At 39.9% G+C, this 20,348-nt stretch overlaps 2 protein-coding genes and 1 non-coding gene across 6 annotated transcripts in view; 1 reads left to right on the top strand and 2 right to left on the bottom strand.

Annotated features, from left to right (window-relative positions):
* Positions 1 to 3,652, bottom strand: part of RPF2 (ribosome production factor 2 homolog) — a 31,875-nt gene extending 28,223 nt beyond the window's left edge. Inside the window, exons 1-2 of one of the 2 annotated variants that reach the window (XM_037520231.2) lie at positions 3,556 to 3,652; positions 2,070 to 2,202 (exon numbers count right to left, since the gene is read on the bottom strand). In XM_037520231.2, coding sequence (XP_037376128.1) covers positions 2,070 to 2,202; positions 3,556 to 3,578 — 156 coding nt within the window. In that variant the 5' untranslated portion in view covers positions 3,579 to 3,652. The remainder of the gene's footprint in view (positions 1 to 2,069; positions 2,203 to 3,555) is intronic. The other variant, XM_037520232.2, reaches the window with a different exon arrangement.
* Positions 3,653 to 7,135: 3,483 nt separating this feature from the next.
* GTF3C6 (general transcription factor IIIC subunit 6) lies at positions 7,136 to 18,396 on the bottom strand. 3 transcript variants are annotated; one of them, XM_037520229.2, is made up of 6 exons: positions 18,348 to 18,396; positions 17,911 to 17,991; positions 17,145 to 17,208; positions 16,174 to 16,218; positions 14,549 to 14,662; positions 7,136 to 13,003 (listed from the first exon to the last, which is right to left on the bottom strand). In XM_037520229.2, the coding sequence occupies exons 1-6, from the start codon at positions 18,390 to 18,392 to the stop codon at positions 12,702 to 12,704; spliced, it is 651 nt and encodes a 216-aa protein (XP_037376126.1). In that variant the 5' UTR covers positions 18,393 to 18,396; the 3' UTR covers positions 7,136 to 12,701. The 3 variants fall into 3 exon arrangements, with proteins under 3 accessions (XP_037376126.1, XP_037376127.1, XP_054555089.1); XM_037520230.2 differs by lacking the exon at positions 18,348 to 18,396 and adding an exon at positions 18,282 to 18,336; XM_054699114.1 differs by lacking the exons at positions 17,145 to 17,208; positions 17,911 to 17,991; positions 18,348 to 18,396 and adding an exon at positions 16,687 to 17,134.
* Positions 18,397 to 18,779: 383 nt separating this feature from the next.
* Positions 18,780 to 18,883, top strand: LOC119253601 (U6 spliceosomal RNA). The gene has a single exon (XR_005127137.1). It is a non-coding gene; the product is annotated as a U6 spliceosomal RNA (small nuclear RNA).
* Positions 18,884 to 20,348: the final 1,465 nt, after the last annotated feature.

The raw sequence follows: 20,348 nt of genomic DNA, 5'->3' as shown, positions 1-20,348 counted from the left end.
AACAGTTATTATACAAAATTACTCTGGTCCCTGGATCTTAGTATGATATATTCTTGGATTCCTTCTGACCACCTTCCACAATTTGCAATGTAAACATAATATTCCAACTCAGACTGGACATTCCTAATTAAAGATTTCTGTCCTCTTTCAATAGTGGATCCAACTTAAATGACTTCCTATATTTCTTTAAACTTTACCTATTTGGTTCTTTCCACAAAAACAACCTGAGAGCAGACATAGAGCAAAAAAAAAAGAAAGAATACATACTATCAGGAGAGACTGGTGGATTAAATAATATTGTCTAAATGTGAGAGAACTGAGTCATAATGATGATAATCAGAATATCAGCCAGCTTTTAATTAAACACAACCCTTTAAAAACCCCTTTTATTCAACCTTCCTTTCATGTTTTCCCCACCTGTAGACTAATAATCATTATATAGATGATCAGCTCTCCTCTATGAAAGGGAATAACAAAGATCTGAGGCATTACCTTGCTTTAGAGAAAGGAGTGAATGAGGGAAACAATGAAAGAAGGGGTGATGTGACCATTCCTCAACTATCAGAGTTGATGAACAAAGGAAATTCACCATTAAAAATCTATCTTTTTAAGTAATAAAACTTAAGCATACTTATGATTCTTGACCAAATATTTCCCTATCTCAGCATGATACCTTTTCTTGATAACTCAGAGTCATCAATATAAGTCTTAACTATTATAATAATCTGTAATACCATTAAGCTTATTTAATAATGTAACATTTAAGTAAGCTTACTTATATACATAGGTCACTGTGTGACAAAATACTGGCAGTACAGGGGCAGTACCCTATTAACACAATGACATTCCGACAAGTATCAAAAAAGGATGAGCATATTCGACATTCATACAGGTATATTAACCATCATGTTCAACAAGCATATGGAGTTTAGACAGGTTTAAAAACCTATGCGACTATTTAGTTGATTTAATTAAACAAATCACTCTGCTGTACTTAAGACTTAAATATTACTTAAGACTTAAAAATACCAGCTATTTCCACATACTATACCTTTCATTCATTGATTAAACATTTACTGAGCACCTACTATATGCCAGGCATTGCTCTAGCCACTAAGCTCCAGATGTAGGGGGAGAAAGTTTTTATCTTCATCACTCAAATTATGTCTTAACCTGAATACACCTCACTTCTACCTCCAAACCTATTCTACCTAATATTCTCTAATTGGCATTATCACTCATTAGGCAATCAAGCCAAAAACCTGGTAAATCATACTTCTTACTCATACCCAAATCCTTCTACCCTCAACATCTATTCTCTCTCATTTTCATTGCTATGACCAGGCCCCAGCTGAGAAGATTTACTCACAACCTTCTCTAGTCAAGCTGATTTAAAAAAAAATTATCATACCCTCACTTAAAAGTTTCAATGGTTCCACTGGGTTTTCAGAATAAAGCTCAAACTCCAGGTTACTATCGGAACCATGCCTATTCTTTTAGTTTCATCTAATTCATTCTCCTTTAGTCAACCCTAACAACTTGTAGTTCCCCAAATGTATCATACGCCCGTAGATACCCATATGTACAAGCCTGTTCCTCAACCTTGGGAACCCTCTCATCTCTCTGATTTTGTTCCATCCTATCCTTGCATGCCTCCAACACAGCACTATATACACAATGTTATAATTTTTACCTCTCTCTAAGCTCACTGAAGGAAAAGACTATGTCTTATGAACCTATTAATCTCCAGCATATAGCACAAGAACTGGTATTGGTGAAGGAATATAAAGTAATATGCAGTTATTTCACTATACAAATTGTATGTGTTCCTTAAGTAGCCCAAATTTTAGTAACCAAAATCAGTTGAAATTTACTAAGAGAAATGGTTGCTTTAAGATAAACCAATAGTCAGTGACTTGGCACTCTTCTCCAAGTTACCAAAGGTTCCAGTTCTTAAAGCAAGACTGTTGCTTTAAGTATTTATGTATTTCTCCACCAGCCCAAACTACAATGTGAAAATGTCCTAAAGTGATTTCAATACCATTCAAAAAGCAAGTAGATATACATACCACATCTCTAAGCACTTGGGTTACTGTCAAATTTGCATTTCCCCCTTTAATCAACATGGCATTTTTAATATTTTCACTGAGCTTCGGCTCTCTCTTCTCAAGAAATCTCTTTGCTCTTTTGGTCTTGGGCTTTCTGTTCAGAAAAATCACAATTCATAACTTAAAACATTTCTTCATATTACAAAACCATATTTTGACTAAAGTGCAAATACTTAAAAGCCAATAGATATTATATAACATTTTCAGTTAGGATTTCACCACTAATCAACACTCTCTTTGCAAGGAGATTGTAGTAAGATACTTAGTCATCGCTATAAAAGTGTCAATTTTATTAGTTTCTTGGTTTTTTAAATAAAGGTTTTCATTTTTATATTCCCAGAATTCTTTTATTACTGCTTTCTTCCTAAATCCTTATTTAAAAAAAATAGCTCAAGTGAATATTGTTGCTATTTTTAGTCCATTATTTTTCCTTCAAACTTAAAGCAGTCAGAATGGGTCCTAACACAAAAAAGGCATGCCAATTTTCCTTCAGATCATTTGCCAAGCTAATTTAAAACTTCTAATCATTTACTAGTTGACACACATTTATTAAATCAAATCAAGAGATTTAGTGTTTTTATATAGCAATAAAAGTGGTAGATGCTCTTTATTCCATGAGATGCTCTTCTTCTCACTAACTAGCAACAAATACAACCAACACCACTTATGTTTTTTAGTTGTTTGTCCTCCAAACTACAAACTAGTCTTACTCATCTTTGTAGTTTCCACAGCTAGGGGAATATATATGTATATACATAGCAAATGCACAAAAATCTATGAATTAATGACTAAATGAAGAATGTGTTATTTTGATTACACATTACCCCAGATAAATCGGAAACAAAATAAAACCCACTGCAAATGGTTCATAGCAGAAATGTAGGAGGTCAACAAATATTTTCTGAATCAGCTGAAAACCGACATTACTCCAGGATAACTCAGAGAAGAGTACCAAGGTTGGGTGAAAAAGCAGCTGCTAATGAGCATTTCTACGTGCTGTAGAAAAGTCGTAAAATACATTCTCGCAAATAATCCTCACAGTTTGTGAAGAACCACTTTTAAGAAATCTGTTTTGCAAAGTAAGCTCAGGCTTAAAGTGGAAGCGCCCGATTGTCACCTAGATCTGTCACATTCCGAGGCTTGGGCACGTAACCCCTCACTCTACCGCCGCCCTCGCACGTCTGCGGAAGGGCTTGGTTAGAATAAAAGCGGTGACCCTCTCCGATCCACCTCCACCCCGCGGCTCCCACTAGTGGGATTCCACACCCCTTCTCCCCGCCGCGGTACTGGAGGGAGCCCCAGACTGAAGGATGGATCCGCCCCACCCGGGCCGACCCTCAGGGGGTGTGAGGCAGAGCGGGAGGTAGAAGCTCGAGCCTAGCGCTTCTTCGTGACACAGGCCTCCCTCGCCTCAGTGTTCCCGACTGCAGAGACCCAGCGGACTTACACTACCCGGTCCAAAGCGTCCATCGCTGTCGCTGGCGAACCACGTTAACGCACGTGCAGCTCGCGCTCACCCGGGATAGGACCCGCTCCCGAGCTGGAGGAACCGGAACTTGCGTGTGACGTCACTTCTTGGGGCCCGCCCCACCGCTCACGCCTGACGCGCTAGCGGCCATTTTGGATGGAGTTGTGCCGTTTCCTTGGTAACCGGTTTGTGCCCTGACTCTTTCTCGGAAATTAACACTAAGCAACAGCACTTCTAGCAGATTTTGGATACGTCTGGGTGTCAGATATTCACGAACCTGTTGTTATTCTGTGAGTTCTCCACGATGCTAAAAAGGTTGATGGCATGGTTGGTACTCACATACTCACTGAAAATATCAATGTGAATTTTTACAAAAGATTTATTTATTTATGCATACAGGAACTGGGGTACAGGCCAGAGGTGGGGGGGGATGAGACAGGATTCTCCAGAGACAGAGTGGAGAACAGAATAGGCGGACTGACTGATATACACTGCTGAGGGGAGCAGGGGGCAAGACAGGCGATGTCTGCCGTGCCATGTGGGTTACGTCCCTGTCTGGGGATCGAACTCATGCTGCAGTGGCTGCAGATAGCCTCATAGTGCTGAGACTTAACCCCTTAGGCCACCAGGGAGGCCCTAGATTTTTTTCGAATCGCTAACAGTACAGTGCTGGAGCTTATGGTAACTCTGTTTAACATTTTTAGGAACTGCCAAATTATTTTCTGACTGCACCGCTATATATTTCCATCGGCAGTGTTACAGGGTTTGATGTTGGCTTCTGTTGCTACTATACTAAATCACCACAAATTAACTGGCATAAAATAACAGAAATGTATTAATTTACTATTCTAGAAGTCTGAAATTAGTTTTACTGTTTAAAGTTAAGGTGTTGGTTAGGCTGCATTCCACCTGGAAGCTCCAGGGGACACTGTTAATTTGCCTTTTCCAGCTTCTAGAAGCTATCTACATTCCTGATACTCCTCCATCTTCAATCGGCATCGACTGAACCTCTGCTTTCATTGTCACATCTTTTTCTGTCTGACACTCCTGACTCCCTTTTATAATATCCTTATGATTAATGTAGCCCACGTGTATAATCCAAAATAATCCATCTCAAGATCCTTAACTTAATCATATAGCAAATTCCCTTTTGTCATTGAAAGGTAACACCATTTTTTTAATTCTTAATTTTTAATTGATTTATTTTATATATTTTTTACATCATTTTTCATTTTTGCACAATGTATGCATTTTCATCTTGGTTATGGTCCCCATATAAGTCCCACCCCCCTTGTGTTGATCCTGTTCCTCCCCCCCCCACTTGTGTCTCTGGTTTATAGTTGCTTGTTGATTTTGATTTTTACTTTACTATAGTCTTTTTCCTGGTCCCTTATTTAGATTTTCTAAATTCCTGCTATGAGTGAGACCATCTGGTATTTTTCTTTTTCTTTCTGTCTTATTTCACTGAGCATGCTCCCGTCCAGCTCCATCCATGTTGCTGCCAATTGCATGAATTTATCTTTTTTGATTGCTGACTAACATTCCATCATGTTTATGTACCACATCTTGATCCAGTCATCTATTTTTGGGCATTTGGGTTGTTTTGAAAGGTAACACATTTACAGACTTTATTAACCACAGATTCCAATTCTCCATTTCTCACCTAAATTTGCCCTATCCATACTTTTTTATTAAGTTATTTTAGTGAGTGTGGTATCTCATTGTGGTTTTCATTTGCATTACCCTGATGGCAAATGATGTTGAATATCTTTTTTTTAAAGATTTACTTATACAAGAACTGGGGTATACCCTCCCACACATCTGGCCTATACCCTGGTTCTTATATGCATGAATAAATAAATCTTTAAAAAAGAAAAGAACTGGGGTACAGGCCAGAGGTGGGGGGGGTGAAAGGATCCACCAGAGACAGAGTGGGGAGCAGGCAGAATGACTGAAATACACTGCTGAGGGGAGCAGCGGGTAAGCCAGGAGAGATCTGCTGTGCCATGTGGGTAGCTCCCTGGCTGGGGATCCAACTCATGCTGCAGTCGCTGCAGATAGCTTCATAGGTTGCGTCTTCACCCTTATGCCACCAGAGGCTCTGATTGACTATACTTTCTTTAGGAAAATCTCTATTCAAGTCCTTTACCCACTTTTATTTTTTTTTAATATTTATTTATTTTTATACAAGAGCTGGGGTACAGGCCAGAGGCGCGGGAGGGTGAGAGGATTCACCAGAGAGGGGAGAACAGGCAGACTGATGAAATACACTGCTGAGGGGAGTAGCGGGCACGACAGAAGTCTGCTGCACCATGTGGGATTCTCGCTGGCCAGAGGGGATCAAATCCTCACTGCAGAGGCTGCGGACAGCTTCACAGCACTGCGCTCAACCCACTGTGCCACAGGGGAAGCCCCCCCACTTTTGGGCTCCATTATTGTTGAGTTATAATAATCCCTTATACATTCTAGATACAAGTACTGACCTGTATCTGATACATACTTCACAAATATTTTTTCCAATAGGACTCTGCAGATCTGATATTTTCTCTATACACTCTTTTCTGATACTATGCTCAACGCACTCTAGCCCCCTTGGTCTACCTGGACTTCCAGTTGCATTCTTCACACAGTATTGGGGCAATCATAGGTCTGAATTCACTTGTTTCCCAGGACAATATATGCATGAAAGTATATGGGTGTGGTAGCACTGGATGGTACTTTACCTGTGAAAGGGGTTTTTCAGATGTAGTTAAGCACCTTACATGTGAAGATTATCCTAGATTTCCTGGTTGGGGTCAATCAAAGTAGAGATTTTTTGAAGAAGGAGGCAGGAATGTAAAAATCAGAGGAAATATTATGACAAGTTGAGATGAGAGATTTGAAGATACCAAACTGCTGACCTTAAATTTGGAGAAAAGGGCTTTAAGCCAAGAAATGCAAGCAGCCTCTAGGAACTGGAAAAGACAAGAAAATATATTCTTCCCTGGAGTCGCCCAGAAATATTACAATCCTACCAACAACTTGACATTACTCTCATAAATTTTAATCTTGGAATCTGACCTCAAGGACTATAATAAATTTATTGGGGAGTTTCTAGTAAATGACGCTGGGGAGAAAATGGAAGGCCACACATAAAAGAATGAAGTTGGATCACCCTTAACACCATATATACACAAAAAATTCCAAATGGATTGAAAGTTTGGATATATGGGCCTTCCTGGTGGCATAAGGGATTAAGTCTCAGCACTATCTGCAGTCACTGCAGCATGAGTTTGATCCAAGGAGCTAACACACATGGCATAGCAAACCTCTCCTGTCTTGCCCACTGCTCCCCTCAGCAGTGTATTTCAGTCAATCTGCCTGTTCTGCTCCCCACTTTGTCTCTGGTAAATCCTCTCAACTCCCCACCCCCACCCCACTACCTCTGCCCTACACCCCAGCTCTCATATGCACAAATAAATAAATCTTTAAAAAAAAAAAGACTGCAACAATAAAATTTCCTATTCTACCCAAAGAATAGGAAAAAACATCAATGCAAAAAACTATGTAATACAGTGTTTATTGCAGCATTATTTACAATAGCTAGGGCATGAAAGTAGCCTAAATGCCCATCACTAGAGGACTGGATTGAGATATGGCATATCCACACCATGGAATACTATTCAGTCACAAGGAGAGATAAAATGCAGCCACTTACAACAAAATGGAGGGCGTTCAAGGGAATAATGTGTAGTAAAGCAAATCAGAACGACAAAGACAAATACTGGACGTTTACATCATGGTTGATTTGACAAAGTAAAAAAACTAATAGAACTAGTAGACATTAATAAACCTATTGAGTTTTCTATGATTGAGGGAGTCAGGGAGGGAGAAAAGGACAAAGGGATATTAGAGATGGAAATAAATGTCTACAGGGCCTCCCCAGTGGCACAGCAGGTTGAGCGCCACGCTGTGGAGCTATCTGCAGCCTTTGCAGAGCAGGTTCAATTCCCAGCTGGCCGGGGAGAAACCCACATGGCACGGCAGACCTCTCCTGTCTCGCCTGCTGCTCCCCTCAGCAGTGTCTTCAGTCCATCTGCCTGTTCTGCTCCCTGCTCTGTCTCTGGTAAATGAATTCTCTCACTCTTCTGCACCTCTGACTGTACCCCAGCTCTTGTATAAATAAATAAATTTTTAAAAAATGAAAGTAAAAACAGATGTCTACAATGTAGCTGAAACACTTATGGCTAGTGGTATGTTGGAATTAAGATATTTTCAGATTTGTAAAAAGTAATTTGATATAAATATTGGGTACTGTTAATTAGTGCAATTTGGGGCAATACCTTATAATCAAAAGTAATTATTTATGCATCAGTAATTTTGTAGCAAAAAAAAAAAAACAGAGTGTAAGAAACTTTTTATCAGTTCAGGTCAGATAATACTTCCAAATTAGTTTGCCTTAAACATATAAACAACTGTTGATTTTCTGAGCTCTTATGATTTTATAGCTGTGGGAACTGAACTAGAGAAAGGACTGGATTAAAGTTACTACAGTGATGTAAAATATTGTATTATTACTAATGTTGCCAGATTCATAGAATTAATGTGTTCACATTACTTGGAACTTTTCAAGCACTAAGACTAGTAATAATAATTACATTGCTGAACTATCTATTTGGTTATGGTTTTAGATACATAATCATTAAACATACAGAAAAAAGGACTTGAAGAAAGACTTGTATCAGAAATGTTTTATCACTCAGATGTCTTAATGAATTGGATCTTGGCATGATTTCTTGAAGAATTTATAAAATTATTTTATGTATAGAAAATTATCCAAAACAAAGCTTTAGACTGAACTACCCCATTTGCAGCAAAAGAGGAAATACTTAAATAAATTTATGGTGTTTTAAGGCACTGAGTTTATGGCAATTTGTTACAGCAGTGATAGGAAATGAATATAATCACCAAATGGGAGCATGGAATATGAGGAAAATAAAGAGTTTAAGACATGATAGTGGTAGCAGCCCTCCTGCCCACCTGTGACTCTGCGGGCACTTCACTCTACTGGCCTCCCCTTGCAAAGGGACAGAGGCAGCTCTTCTTCTAAGGCTGCCCACCTGTGACATTGCAGGCCTCTTATCAAACTTGTCTTTTTCAGAGCAGATCTTTCTGCATGCTTGTGTCTATGCAAGTGTCCTTTATTCTTCTCTCCCTTTTTATAATAAACCTGCCATTTTGGATATTAAAAAAAAAGTCATGATAGTGAAAGAAATATTACTTTGGATCTGAGAAAAGTGGGATCTGTTACCTTGACATTCTTATTAATAATATACAGGTATGGCTACATTAAATCTAGATGCAAAATAGCATAATACCCCTCCATGTTAAACAAAAAAAGTTTTTTTAAGAAACAGAATACTAGATGTTGATTTAGTACATATTGTAACTAACAAAGGTGTATATTAACTCTGTACTGAATTAAGTGTTCTTCTTGTGTTTGCTTTGGCAGCATAGATAATAAACAAGATTTTCTTATTTCACAAGAAAATAAGTATGGACATTATTAAAGACAGCAAAGTATTTCCAGAATCAGTGAAAACATTTCTGGAAGGAAATATAAACCTGATGCATTAGGTTTTATATAAGTTTATATAAATTGTTGGAATGAAAGGAAATGAAAACAGTAGAGTCTAAAAAATTATAATGTATGTGAATAGAAATACACGTATTATCAATAGTTTCACCAAGCTGGCTATATCTGTCAATCTGCTATCATCAGCTATGTAATATATAATGAACAAATGGGTAGATTTTCAAACATTTCTATAATGGCCTTAATATACAATTCTCCATAATGTACTTTAACAACTTGATCCTTCTAGGGAGAATGTCATTATTTGTAAACAAATATTACCCACTGAGGGCCTCCCTGGTGGGGCAGCGGTTGAGCGCTGGGTTGCGAGGCTGCCCGCAGCTCTGCAGCGCCGGTTCGATCCCCGGCTGCTCCCCTGCCACCGGAGGAGGGTCCTGCAAAGGCGCACAGACCTCTCCTGCCGCCCGCTGCTCCCCTCTGTAGTGTACTTTAGTCCTTCTGCCTGCTCTGCTCCCCGCTCTGGCTCGGTGAATTCTCTCACCCTCCCGCGCTTCTGACTGTACCCAGTGCTTGTATAAACAAACAAACAAATAAATAATAAATCTTAAAAAAAAAAGAAAAAAAAATATTACCCACTGAATTTAGAGTTGGAAGTAGTAGTGTAACAGCTACAAGAGAGACTAGTTCTAAGATTAGTTTGCAAGTAATTCTGGCTAGTAAGTAAGATCAATGGTAGAGAAATTCATAGAAGAAGTTCTAGTCTTATAAAAAGAGTGTGTAGTTGGAACATAAGATTTGATTTTACTAAATTCCAAACACAGATATAGGTAACAAATTAAAATCCATCCTGGGGCCTCCCCGGTGGCGCAGTGGTTGAGCGCTGGCCCGCGAAGCTACCCGCAGCTTCTGCAGCGCCCGTTCCATCCCAGGCGGTGGGTCCCACATGGCGCGACAGACCTCTCCTTCCGCCCGCTGCTCCCCTCAGCAGTGTGCTTCGTCAGTCTGCCTGTTCTGCTCTCCGCTCTGGCTCTGGTGAATTCTCTCACCTCCCGCGCTTCTGACTGTACCCAGTGCTTGTATAAATAAATAAATCTTAAAAAAAAAAAAATTTACAACTAATTCTAAAAAAATAAAAAATAAAACCTATCATGGTCTCTTCAGAATTTATGACTTTATTTTCCCCTTCAACACATTAAGTCAGTTTTTATTTGCAAAATTACAAATTTCAAGAATCTTCCACTCTATACTCTTCTATTTTTCATGTTTTCTAAAATGCATATGTATCAGTTAGGATTGTGTGGCTATTACAGAGTGACTTAAAATGAGAGAAGTTATTCCTCTCACATAGAAGTGGGCAGTGGCAATGCCTCATATGCCTGAACAGCAGCAGTAGTCACAGGTTTGGAATGATATCCACATTCACAGGACCCAATATGCCTTGTGGGACCCAACCTGGCACTAGTCTCATTTATCTTTACAAGAAAGAGCACAGCAGCCCAAAGCTTATTTGAGTCGAAGTCTCTACTCCAGCCTCCCAAGTATCAGTGCAGGGGTAAGGGAGTAAGATCATCAGGGAAGATGCAGAAGCCATGCTAGCTTAACAGCTTCATGCACCTGAAAACCAGTATCTCCTGAAACAGCCTGTGAGTGCAGCTTCCAGAGATCTTTGCAATAAGACACACAGCACTCAAGCCCAAAGGTTGTGTTTTTCAGTAGGCATTTATAATTCCTCATCCAGATTGTTTACCAATAAAGGGTAATTTCTAATCATAACATTGCCTGGTATTACACCTGACATTTTATTAACTGTATGTACAGTAGCCCAAGGAAACATTCAATATCAGAATCTAATCTTCCTTATCTTATTTCTCTGCCTCTCATGGTTTTTATTTCCAAGGCTATTTTATTGTCTAAGAAGCCTGCTGGGGCTCTAGCCACCACATCCATGTTCTAGCAGGAAGAAAGAGAAAAGGAACTAGACCATTTCCCTTTAAGCCTTAAAGTTTAAGGAAACTTCCTAGAAGCATCCAAAGTGTTACACTTATAATTCCGTGTAACTGGCTAGAATTTAGTAGACAGTCACATATGTATGCAAGGAAAGAAGGGCTCATAGCTAACCTGAATAAATTCTGGGATTCTGTTACAAAGAAAAAAAGGAAGAACAGTGAGTGGGTCAGGTGCTAGCAGTCTCTCCTACACATACATATTATGGGGAAAATAAGCTTTTTAATAATCAAAAGCTGAGACTAAAAAAGTGATATAAAAATTGGGATATGTATGTACTTATGATTTGGAAATACTATTAGTCAGCAAAAGCTATTTTCCAACTAAAAGTTACAAGACTTAGTGAAGAGAAAAATTGTTCATCTTAGAATGTTAGTTCTCTAATTTGTCACAACAGTTATATCTCTAACAGTTGTGAGATACAATGAGGTGGATTTTAAACCTCATTGTACCAGGTTAAACCATATGAAAGTGCAATAGCACTCAAACACAAACAAATACTGCCCATATAGTTCACCCTATAACAAAGTATTAAAGTTTGTGAATAATTTAGTAAAAAAAATACAAACTAGACTAGATCTAAGGTAATGCCATAATAGGATGACTGTTACTAACAAACTTAAATCCAGTTTTTCTCAACTGGAAAATAAGTGGAATTAAAGTTGGAATATCAAAAGAACAGTATCCTTATCCTTAAGCACTTCTAAATTCTTTCTCTATTTCTAGATATAATACTCAATGTCTAGACTAGAAAATGGTCCTCCAAAGATTTCATGCTCTAATAATCAGTTTTATGTCTGTTTATGATAAATTACATAGCAAAAGGAACTCTGCAGATGGAATTAAGTTTACAGATCTTAAATAAAGAGATCATCCACATGGGGCCACTGTAATCAAATGGACCTTTAAAAGTGGAAGGCAGAGGGCTGGTCAGACCTAGGATAATGGAAATAGCTGAAAAGGCTCAAAAAGAGGGTTTGACTATTAATGGCTTTGAAGAGAAGGGAATCATGAGTCAAGGAATGTGGATAGCTGTTAGACGCTGAGTTGACAGCAAGGAAATGGGACCTTGATCCTTCAATTTTAAGAAATTTAATTCTGCCACAACTAAATGAACAAAGAAATAAAGTCCCCCATTCCACTCCCAGCCTCCAGAAAAGAACAAAGTCCTGCCAACACCCTGATTTCAAATCAAGTGAAACCCATGTCAGATGGCTGACCTGCAAAACTGTAAAAATATACACTTGTGTTGTTTATGTCACTAAGTCTGTGGTAATTTGTGATGACTGCAATAGAAAACATATACACTTACCTTAGCAAAGCTTCTAAGTTAAAGAATTCATCAAAAAAGGGTACCTATAGTCATTTAAATCATATTTTAAAAAATTCAATTCATACCTGGTCCTTTATGATCCTGGTATATTAAGTTGAGCAATCATTAGGAATGTGTATACAGTCGACAAAAAACAATAGTGAACAGTTCAAAGTTACAATCATTTTATACAAAAATTCTAAAAATAAAAAGTTCACAGCTTTGAGAAACATTTCACCTAGGAGTGATTTCTAAGGCAGTATCCTGAGATTCCATAAAAACAGAACCTTCCATCTCAAGAGAAGGAACAGGAATAAGAGGAGCAGAATCCTCCAATTCCAAGTGTGATGGTTTCTCTTGTTCAGAACTTAGGTTTAAATTCTCTTTCATTTGAATCTCTTGCTCTTCCAATTCTAAAGGTTTATCTGATGCTGAAGCTACAGCTTCTTCATCTTCATTTTCATGCAGAAAGCTACAAATCATATTGGGTCTATAGGAGAAATCATTATCCTTTATTTGCAGCCATTCCACACCACCTAATTGGGAAGGATGAGAGGTGGAAGGATAAATTAAGAAAGAACCATGGAAAGGGAATTTCAGTTACTTAAGCATATTTTTCTTTAAGAATTTTCATCCATGAATACATGTCAAAATAAAACCCCAATATAAATATAAAAGAACATGGTACCTGTAATTGATAAATAATCATGTAATTTCCATCTTACAAGGAGACCGTAGAATGTCTACAGGACATATATCATCAAAATCACTAAAATAGTCAACAACTTCAGTTACTATCCCAAGTAACTGAGTTCATATTTATTACAGTTTCAAATATGTCTTTGAGCACGAACTTTTACATCATAAAGTGATTATCTGTTCATTTCCCCAAATGTGCCTGCCATGGATAGAAAAAGCAGTGATGTAAAGTCTCTAGTCTGTAATGAACAGCAGCCAGAGAAGGCTAAATGAACGCTAATTAAGAACTTGACTCAGGAGTACCAACTGTGGTCCTGGAGTCACTTAACCAACTCACAGCTAGCTTTTTTAGTGGTAAGCTTCTCAGGAAGGTTGTTGCAGCTGCCAAAAGTTTCCAAGAGACCATCTGGGGCTACAGCTTGGAAATCCAGAACTACTATCACTATGTCTTCTCCACTAATAAAGGACTTATTTGAAAAAAAAAGAAACGACTTCTGAATCCCCTACGGGTTGGAAATCTTACCAGGTTTCTTGGCCAACTCCATAATTATTTCCTATGCAAAGCAGGCAGAGATTTCTGATTGCATGTTTCCAGTGCCCTCTGCTATATTAGAGTTCAAATAATTTTTAAATCTGTTTGGTATGTTCCATGGAGCACCTTCAATCTAAATGTATTTAACATTACATATCATTATTACTACCCCCACCAGGGGCCTTCCTGGTGGCGCAGGGGTTAAAGTCTCAGTGCTATCAAGCTATGGCCAGCCACTGCGGCATGAGTTTGATCCCAGGCCAGGGAGCTAACCCACATGGCGCAGCAGACCTCTCCTGTCTCACACGCCGCTCCCCTCAGCAGTGTATTTCAGTGGATCCGCCTGTTCTGCTTCCCCACTCTGTCACTGGTGAATCCTCTCACCGACCCCCCCCCCCAACACCTCTAGCCTACACCCCAGTTCTAGTATGCCTAAATAAAATACATCTTTAAAAAAAAATTATTACTGCAGGGCCTCTCCTGGTGGCGCAGCGGTTGAGCGCTGGGCTGCGAAGCTATCTGCAGCCTCTGCAGTGCCAGTTCGATCCCCGGCTGCCAGTGAGGGTCCCACATGGCGTACAGACCTCTCCTGTCGTGCCTGCTGCTCCCCTCAGCAGTGTATTTCATCACTCTGCCTGTTCTGCTCCCCACTCTGGCCCTGGTGAATTCTCTCACCGTCCTGCACTTCTGACTGTACCCAGTGCTTGTACGAATAAATAAATAAATAAATAAATCTTTAAAAAAAAAAAAATTATTACTGCAAAGTAATGGAATGTGCTGGCAGCAATATGTTATTGTAAAAGCTAATGTTAAATCACCTATTTTTCTTAGAGAATTTGAGTGAACTAACCTATATTTTCTTCTCCTTCCTTCTTCTCTGTCAGTAGAGTTCTTGTCATGCTGAGCTTCTTCATTGTATGACATTTATATTTTAGCACTGTTTTATTATTGCCTTCTGCATCCACTAGAACATAAAATGAACTCAATTATTATGCTGCTTAATTTTATGAAATAATCATGTTAAATCTCAATAATTCTACCTTAGGCAGTTAAATTAAGCTACTTTCTGTCAGTGTAAATTCAAGACTGAACTCACCACTCTTGTTTTAAGCACAATGAAAGACAAATAAAAATCTTAACAACTAAAGGCACAACCAGATTCAAAAACAATAAACATCTCCAAGAGACAGAAATACAAAGCTATGAATGAGATTAAAACTATGGGCCTACAGGCTCTAGCACTGAAGTAGAAAACTAGGGACAAAAATTTGGCCTTATATGGTAACAAGGTCTAAAATTCTACCACTCAAAATGAAGGACCAAAGTCAGACTTATTACTTGAAGCCAAGAGTGGACACATTCCCAATCATGAAAGGAGGCTGCATAGGTAACTACCAATCTGCTGCCTAGGATTACAGCTTTATAAAAAATATACGCAGAGGTGAGAGAGAAGATGTGTCTCTAAGCTAAGGATGCGAAGCATGCTGTAGACTTCCATACACTGGTACTTTAAATGTAACCGATATCACACTTGAGAAAGCAACACAGAGATATCTAATTTGAACTACATGAAAATGTGGCTATTTGGCCAAAATTGGTAAATCATACGGCTAGTAATCCAACCTAGTGGTAAAGTTGAAGACCCATACACTCACAATCTAGCAATTCCATGTCTAAGTGTATAACATTAGAGACATTTTTACATATATGCATAAAACACATAAAATTATTCAGGGTAGCATTTTTGTAGTGAGTTAATAAGCATAATTAAGCATAATTAAGAGTTAATAAGGGTTCTGGGGCTACCACCAAAGGTTCAAATCCTTGCTCTGCCCACTTACCTAATGTATGACCTCGAGAGTGTTACTACTGTTCACCTCTCTGTGCTTCAGTTTCTTCAAATATAAAAAAATAATGGTATCTCTCTAAAAGCGTTGTGGTGAGGATATTAAGTTAGTACATGTAACATTTAGAACAGTGCCAGACATACATAAGGCACTCAGTAAAAATCATTAGTTCATAATAATTATTGGTAAACGTGAAAGCAATGAACTTGTCCATTATTAGTGGATAATAAAATGTAGTACAGTCACAACTGGAATACTAAGTAACAGGGAAAATAAGCTAGAATTATATCAACATGTACAAATCTCAAAACATCTCTAAGCCTGAAAATATACAAAAATTGTTATTGTTTGTGGAAACATACACATGTAATATAAAATCAGGAACAAGGGGAAAAAACACTAAATTCAGGAGAGTGACTACCCCTAAAGATACAAAGAAGAGAATTAAGTTTGGAGTGGGATATACAAAGAACTTCAAATGTATCTGGAATGTTTTTTAGATATCTGACAGATGGTAGGATTTGATAAACCTAGACAATGAGTACATGAGATGCTTAATAGTCACTGTACATGTATGTTTGAAATATTTCATAGTAAAAAGAGTTGGTTTAGTAAAGCAATCACTCACCATGTTCAACATTTTCTTCAAATATAACACAGGTCCCAAGAGTGTCTGCAAGAAAATGTGAAGTCACCTTGTTCAGAAGACTGAGCTACTTTCTCTGAGAATCGTATTTTTTTTTAATTTTTACTTTTTTTAAAGATTTATTTATTTATGGGTCTCCCCAGTGGCGCGGTTGAGAGCTGGGTTGCAAAACTGCCCACAGCCTCTGCAGCGCTGGTTCGATCCCTGGCCACCGGGCGAGGGTCCCACCTGGTGTGCAGACCTCTCCTGCTGCCCGCTATTCCCCTCAGCAGTGTACTTCATCAGTCTGCCTGTTCTGTTCCCCGCTCTGGCTCTGGTGAATCTTCTCACCCTCCCTCACTTCTGACTATACCCAGTGCTTCCATAAATAAATAAATAAATCTTAAAAAAAAATTTATTTATGCATACAAGAGATGGGGTACAGGCCAGAGGTGTGGGGGGGGGGGTGAGTGGATTCATCAGAGACAGAGTGGGGAGCAGAACAGGCAGACTGACCTAAGTACACTGCAGAAGGGAGCAGCAGGCAAGTCAGGAGAGGTCTGCTGCACCATGTGGGTTGCTCCATGGCCAGCCGGGGTCGAACTCTTGCTGCAGAGGCTGTGGACAGCTTCATAGGTTGTGTCTTAACCCCTTCACCACCAGGGAGGCCCTTTTTTCTTTTTTTAAGATGTATTTATTTATGCATACAAGAACTGGTGTACAGGCCAGAAGTGCAAGGGAGGGGGTGAGAGGATTCACCAGAGACAGAGTGAGGAACAGAACAGGAAGATCTACTGAAAAACAGCGGGAGAATCAGAAGAGGTCTGCTGCGTCATGTGGGTCACCTCCCTGGCAGGGGATCAAACTGGTGCTGCAGAGGCTGCGGATTGCTTCATAGTACTAACACCTTGCACCACCAGGGAGGCCCCTGAGAATCATATTTTAAAAGGAGTTTCATCTATCTGACATCCTACCTTCATATTCCCCAGCAAAGACATAGCTGTCCACTTGCAGAATAGGCCTCTCAGTGTCAATACCCTACAACAGAATGTAGGCTCATTAAAAAGTCATTAGAAAAAGTCTTCACTATGTAACCTTGTACCAAGGGGTTTCCTCTCCAAAACTGGGGAACCTCTATAAGCAGCTTTCTAGCAATTACAAGGTAAGCCAAAACTGCTCTGATCACAGCCACTATAACCTGAAGACTACTTAATTCTTACCCCACTACCACGGTCTATTTATTGCAATTAATATCCTCTTCTTTTTAAGACAAGAACTAGACATTTTGTCAACAACAGCTCTAATAGTTTAAAGTGATCAATCGGGTGGTAACTCATGATACCATAGTTAAAATCAAAAGCAGAGTGAGGGCTCTGGAGTTACCAGTTATCTTTCCTGCCTTCTCCACAGTTTAACCTCAGTGTGCACATCTTATTTTCCACTCTTCAATTTGTGTTTCGCTTCCACTCCCACTTTCAGTGTATTTTTCTTTCTTCAAAACATGCCATATTGTTCCATATCAAAATCTCTATTTCTCTCCAGTGAGCAGCCACTCAGATACTAAAGCAGAGTTAGGCATTTTCTCCCTTGTACTCCCACAGTCCTCTTGGCTGTGAAGATCCTTAAGCGTTCGCTGCTTTGTAATGAGGAAGATTCCTATCTTTGGGAGTAGCTATGTCCCCTTCATTCCTGTATTAAAGAAAAACTGCAACAATGCCCCAATAATTCTAGAAGACTCACCAAAATCTTGCATTTATTTTCACATTTTGAAAGAAAATCTGAATCAATAATTCCTGACAATTCCACCAGAACCAACTGCTCCTGGAAGAAGAAAGGAGGTATAACAGGAAGAGGTAATTAAGACAAGCGAAAAATCCCCATTGCATTGAACCCACCGTTGTGGAAACTGGGCCCTACTTTCAAGAGAAGGAAGCCAGCGACATCACCAACGGTGACTTCCCCTCTTTCCCCGTTCTCGCTACCGTCTGGCAATGAAGGCTGAGGCTCCCGCTCCCCCGGCTCCGCGCGCCCGACTCGCGTGAGGCGTCCGCGGGCCCTCCTTCCGGCCCGCCCGCCTGCCCGCCGCATCCCGGGTTCTCTTCCCCACACACAGGCGGCTCGGCCATCAACGCCACCGCCGCACCACTCTGTGGGTTAGCACGCACTGCCTCCTCTACCTCCCCTTCCTCGTCCTCCCGACTCTGCTCCGCGGCCGCCGCCATGATCCCCCACCTCCTCGCGAGGCCCAGGCGCAAGCCACGCCCAGCCGCCGCCGCCATCTTAAGTACGGGCAGCAGCTCGGCGGGCCGGGCTTGCTGGGGCTTTTCTAGCCTCGCAAACCATTCTGCCAGAATGCGAGATGGCTGCTCCCGTGCCCACGTGGAGACCCACCCCTTGGGTCTCCTTGTTCTTCCCGAGAGCAGCTAAGAGGTCCTGGGATGGGCGGGAGAGGTTCGGCGACTTAGGGATTCCTCAGATCCCAGCCCCGGCGGGAGGAGAGCACTGGCAAGAGAGAGGGCACAACGGTGTAGCGTGAGCAAGGAAACCACTGTGGAAGGGACTGGAGAGACCTGTTCAACATCTGGACGTTTCTTGGAAGAAATTCTTCAGTGTTCGCTTCGGCAGCACATATACTAAAGTTGGAACAATACGGAGATTAACATGGCCTCTGGGCAAGGATGACAAGCAAATTCGTGAGGCGTTTATATTAACCAAAAAAAAAAAATTCTTAATTATCTGTGAGCACTGATACTTAGTCTTAGCCCCACCCACACCCCATAGCCAAATTAAGGACACATTTCCGTTTAGCGCCCACCGCGCAAACAAACAAACAAAAAAAGTGCACTACTAAGTGGTCTTGGGTTTTAGGCCTGCTGTAGCCCCCTAGGGCGGATAGATAAAGGGAGTTAACTACAGGATTGTCAGATTGCCCTAGGTGCCATCAGAGATACAAAGTGTTATGGGACACCAAGGAAGTGAAGTTGTGAGCAGAATTTTCTTAAAATAGTTTAATGGGTATTTCTGGTTATAAAATAAATGGTCTTTTTACTTGAGGTTCAGAATGGTCCAGTTCCAAAGAGCATGAAGTCTGGGGTCTGATGCTTGTCTGGTTTTACTACAGCAAGACCTTGTGCAAACTAGTTATTGTGAGGTTTAGATGATACCTTTTGTGCAGCAAATTATGCTCAGAGACTGCGTTCACTTTGGAATATATAATTTATTATAATCACGCATGCCAATAGCAGACAGACATAATTGTGTGTGTGTGCGTGTGTGCATGCAATGCACTCTCGCAAGCCTGCCTCACATACTGTGAGCTGTGTGTGTTATTGAAATGTAACGATAGTGGCAACCCTGTGTTTTTAGTTTGATGTAGTCCCAACTGTTTATATTTTCTTTTGTTTTCCTTGCTGCTGGAGACAAATCCACAAATATATTTCTGAAAGCTATGTCATGGTGTGTTTTGCCCTTTTCTCCTATATATATTGTGGCTTCAAGTCTTACATCAAAGTCTTTTATCCATTTTGAGTTGATTTTTGTGGATGGTGTGAATTCATTCTTTTGCATGCACTGTCCAGTTTTGCCAACATCATTTATTCAAGAGGCTTTCCTTGTTCCAATGTATATTCTTGACTCCTCTGTGATAGATCAGCTATCCATATAGGTGTGGTTTTATTTCTGGGCTTTCAATTAGATTCCATTGGTCATTGTGTCTCTTTGTTCCAGTACTATGCTATTGTAATTGTCATAGCTTTGTGGTATAGTTTGAAGTCTGGAAGTGTGGTACAGACATTCTTCCTCTTTTTTGTCAGATTGCTTTGGATATTTGGGGGTTGTTTTTTATTTCATATGAATTTCAGTATTGTTTGTTCTACTCCTTTGAAGAATGCCCTTACTTACCATGTATTTTTTATTTGAAAATTGGATCACTTCTAAAAATGCTGCTTTTTCTAGAAGGAGCAAGATAAATACCAGATGGTTTCACTTATATATGGAATCTAGAGAAAACAATGGATCAGACAAACTGTGTGACTGACCCTTGAAAGTAGACTAGATCTGAGACACTCAGGAGGGCAGGGGGAGCAAGAGAGGGAGAGTAGGGCCTCCCTCGAGGTGCCAGGTGTTTAGCACAGCACTGTGAAGCTATCCACAGACTCTGCAGCACAGAGTTCCATCCT

This window comes from Talpa occidentalis, unplaced genomic scaffold, assembly GCF_014898055.3.
Source record: "Talpa occidentalis isolate TD23 unplaced genomic scaffold, MPIMG_talOcc4v2.1 talOcc4.2, whole genome shotgun sequence".
Lineage (NCBI taxonomy): Eukaryota > Metazoa > Chordata > Mammalia > Eulipotyphla > Talpidae > Talpa > Talpa occidentalis.
Note: the sequence above shows the minus strand (reverse complement) of the source record. Positions and strands in the feature narration are given on the sequence as shown.

What these genes read in the sequence shown, in the direction of transcription:
- GTF3C6 (XM_037520229.2), bottom strand. Translation starts at nt 18,392, where the DNA reads ATGGCGGCGGCCGCGGAGCAGAGTCGGGAGGACGAGGAAGGGGAG. An exon ending in GGGAGGACGAGGAAGGGGAG is followed by an intron (nt 17,992 to 18,347) that starts GTAGAGGAGGCA and finishes TTCTTCTTCCAG; the next exon opens with GAGCAGTTGGTTCTGGTGGA. An exon ending in TGAAGAAAATGTTGAACATG is followed by an intron (nt 14,663 to 16,173) that starts GTGAGTGATTGC and finishes TTTATGTTCTAG; the next exon opens with TGGATGCAGAAGGCAATAAT.